Below are 4,168 nucleotides of genomic sequence, written 5' to 3'. Positions count from 1 at the left end.
AAGTGGTTCAGTTTCATTCTTCTCCATGTGGCTGTCCAGTTTTCCCAACACCACTTGTTGAAAAGACTGCATTTTTCCTATTAGATATTCTTTCCTCGTTTATCGAAGATTAATTGACCATATAATTGTGGGTTTATTTGGGGGTTTTCTGTTCTATCCCACTGATCCGTGACAGTAACATACTGTTTTGATCACTGAAGCTTTGTAATATAACTTGAAATCTGGAATTGTGATGCCTCTAGTTGGTTTGCCTTTTTCAAGATTCCTTTGGCTATTCAAGGTATTCAGTTTGCTTTATTTTTATATTACTTGTACGTGCTTTTTGTATATTCTGGATTTTCATCTTGTGTCTGTTAGACATTTACTGTCTGTCAATTCTCTTTCAAGTTTGTTTATGCTTTTTTCCTAGATAACTTTCTTCTTTTTATATGGTCAAATATGTCAAACTCACATCACTATGTTTGTCAGTTTCCACAAAAACAATTCCTTTGAGAATTTGACTTGGATTGTACTGAATGTATTTGGAGAACTGATGTTGTTAAAATATTGAGGTTTCAAAATTCACCAAAATGCACAATTTTTAAATGGATTGATTTTAGTGTATAAAGATTACTCTTCAAAAGCCATTTAAAATGAGCCACCCCTGTGATCCCTGAGTGGCTCAGCGGGTTTAGCGCCTGCCTTTGGCCCAGGGTGTGATCCTGGAGTCCCAGGATCCGGTCCCACGTCAGGCTCCCTGTGTGGAGCCTGCTTCTCCGTCTGCTTGTGTCTCTGCCTCTCTTTCTCTCTGTGTGTCTCATGAATAAATAAATAAAATCTTTTTTAAAATAATAAAATAAAATAAAATGAGCCACCCAAGGGCAGCCCAGTGGCTAAGTGGTTGAGCACCGCCTTCAGCCCAGGGCGTGATCCTGGAGAACCAGGATCGAGTCCCATGTCGGGCTTCCTGCATGGAGCCTGCTTCTCCCTCTACCTGTGTCTGCCTCTCTCTCTCTCTCTCTCTCTCTCATAAATAAAATATTTTTAAAATTGTTCAATTAATTAATTAATTAATTAAATGAGCCATCCAGGGTCATTGTATATGTCCACCTATTGTGGTATTCTTTTTATATCTCAGTTAAGTTTTAAAGTTTTCTTCTTATATTCTTGCACGTAAATTTCATTGCTATTGAGAACAGGGTCTATTTTTTCATTCTCTTTTTAATGAAATTTTCATTATAAAAGAAAGTTATAGGGGATCCCTAGGTGGAGCAGCAGTTTAATGCCTGCCTTTCCCCAGGGGCACGATCCTGGAGACTGGGGATCGATTCCCATGTCGGGCTCCCGGTGCATGGAGCCTGCTTCTCCCTCTGCCTGTGTCTCTGCCTCTCTCTCTCTCTCTCTGTGACTATCATAAATAAATAAAAAATTAAAAAAAAATACAGGAAAGTTATAGAAGAAAGTACATTAATAAAAATATTAATCTTTTTCTTGTCACTATGTATCTGTTGTATGATGGCACTGAGATTTCAGAATTTATCCATTATAGGAACTAGTGTTACCTTAGCTGTCTCATGCATATAATAAACTATCTCAAGAAATACCATATTAAATGAAAATGTGCCATGCAATATTGTATAATCTACTTCTGTGGAGATATATATATATATATACACATACATATACAGAAGTGGTTGTTCAGGTAACTGGGTAGAAGGTGACATCATAAATGAAGATATAGAATAAAGGACAAAGAGTAGACTTGAGAGAACATAAAGAATCAATATTGTTTGTGCATGTTGAGCTTGAACTGTTCATAGAGCCTCAAGTGGATATGTCCAAAGAGCACATGACAATAACAGTTTGAAACTCTGGAGGAAAGTCTTGGCTTCAGATAGAGATGTGGAGCTCACTAGAATGTATTCGAGGATGAAAGTGGTAGGTTTGGATGCCATCGCTTAGAGGGGACAACTGAGGACACAAATGGACTGAGTTGGAAAACTAGTCCATACCATAAATGGAGATGATGTTTTTGTCTTCTAAAGGCTTCCCTCTTTCTTTCTAAATTGAAAGAGAATGAGAAGAAATCATAGAATCACTTAGTCTGGGATCTTACATAGACTCAACGATTGTCACACTGTGTGACTTGACAAGTAATTGAACATCATGCTTTTCAATCTATGAAATTGTACCATATCTTCTCTATTCCTTGGAATTGTCATGAGGTTGAGGGAAGGATAAAAACATAGACACAAACTTCTTTTATAAGGTCCACAACACCAAACAGAAAAGAGGCATCCTTAAACTCTGAACTTGTTTACCAGCTTCCAGCTTCTTTCCCCATTCCTGGGGAAATACATTTTAGGTCCCATGGGTGTTGGTTATTCCCAGGTAAAGGCAAAATATTTTCTTATAGTCAAGGGCTAGAAAAATCCATTTCAGATCAGGCCAGGTCAGAAAACAGAGTGGACATGAAAATAAATATGTGTGTGTGGGGGGGTATTGTTAAGAGATAAAATGATGTGAATCTTGTGCAGAGAGAGGTAAGTAGGAGACATTAAGAGGGAGGCTGGGAGGTGGAGATGTTGGACCTCATTTAGTATTGATGTAAAAGTATAAAGAATCTTTTTTAAATTATACCACAATCAAAACAGAGTTCTGGCTTTAAAAAAAGTAGTCTCCCCAGAACATAAAGACTCCTAACTCTGGGAAACGAACTAGGGGTGGTGGAAGGGGAAAGGGCAGGGGGTGGGGGTGAATGGGTGATGGGCACTGAGGGGGGCACTTGATGGGATGAGCACGGGTGTTATTCTGTATGTTGGTAAATTGAACACCAATAAAATATATATTTATTTAAAAAAATAAAATAAAATAATAAAATAAAAAGGAATCCCATAAATTAGTTAAAGAATGTAAGGCATGAAGGTCATTTAAAACAGGAGTTCTTAAAATACACTTTGCCAGAATCTCCTGGGGAACATAAAGAGGAGAACTTAGCCAGCAGGTCACCAAGACCCCTCTTCCCTAGTTCAGCTCCACAGCTCCACTGTACCTCTTTTACATATTGAATAATTATTTACCGTACCATTTTTACAGGCTTTCCATGGTAAGAGAAAACATCTGGAATAGTATTCCAATATTATTATATCTCCTAGATAGAAATATGTAAAAGTATCAAATGTTACCATCACACAGAGAAGGTAATTTTCTTTCTACAAATGACTCTTCTCAGGGCTCCCTTCATGTCTTTATTCCTCAGGCTGTAGATGAAGGGGTTCAGCATGGGGGTGACCACAGTGTACATCATAGCCATGATAGTCTCCTTAACAGTAGAATTATTAGCTGATGGGCATAAATAGAGACCAATAACTGTCCCATAGAAGAGAGACACCACTGAGAGGTGGGAGCCACAGGTGGAGAAGACCTTGCAGATGCCTATGGCAGAAGGAACCTTGAGGATGGAGGACACAATCCGTGCATAAGACGTGATGATGAGCAGGAATGGGATCACGAGAATGAGCCCTCCCATGATGAATATCACCAACTCATTAACTTGAGTGTCAGAGCAGGCCAGCTTCAGCAGAGCAGAAATATCACAGAAAAAGTGGGGGATTGTGTTGGCACAAAAACACAATCTGGCCATTAACAGAGTGTGTAATACAGCATGGAACATGGTCAGCACCCATGACAGCACCAACAGGGAGAAACAGAGCTTGGGGCTCATGATGGTGGTGTAGTGTAGGGGGAAGCAGATGGCCACATAGCGGTCATAGGCCATGGCCACCAGGAGGAAGCTCTCCAGATCTCCAAAAAACAGGAAGAAGTACATTTGGGTCAGGCAGCCAGCATAGGGGATGGACGGGACTTGGCTCTGCATGTTCTGCAGCAACTTGGGCATTGTGACAGAAGAGAAGCAGAGGTCAGAGAAGGATAAATTGCTGAGAAACAAATACATGGGTGTGTGGAGGTGCGAGTCCAGGTGAATGAGGACAATGATGAGTAGGTTCCCCAGGATGGTGGTAACATACATGGCCAGGAACAGGGCGTAGAACAGGTCTCGCTGATCTGGATCAATGGGCAGGCCCAGCAGGATGAATTCTGAGATGACAGTTCGGTTGCCCATTTTCATGTTGTTTCTGTTTTACCTTTTTAAGATAATTTATATGAAAGTGTTAATGCACACACACAC

General features: G+C 40.0%; 1 protein-coding gene across 1 annotated transcript; it reads right to left on the bottom strand.

Moving 5' to 3' along the window:
• Positions 1-2,883: 2,883 nt before the first annotated feature.
• Positions 2,884-4,168, bottom strand: LOC144285899 (olfactory receptor-like protein DTMT). The gene has a single exon (XM_077851694.1). The coding sequence runs from the start codon at positions 4,106-4,108 to the stop codon at positions 3,167-3,169; it is 942 nt and encodes a 313-aa protein (XP_077707820.1). The 5' UTR covers positions 4,109-4,168; the 3' UTR covers positions 2,884-3,166.

The sequence above is a fragment of the Canis aureus genome, chromosome 16 (assembly GCF_053574225.1).
Source record: "Canis aureus isolate CA01 chromosome 16, VMU_Caureus_v.1.0, whole genome shotgun sequence".
Classification (NCBI taxonomy): domain Eukaryota; kingdom Metazoa; phylum Chordata; class Mammalia; order Carnivora; family Canidae; genus Canis; species Canis aureus.
Note: the sequence above shows the minus strand (reverse complement) of the source record. Positions and strands in the feature narration are given on the sequence as shown.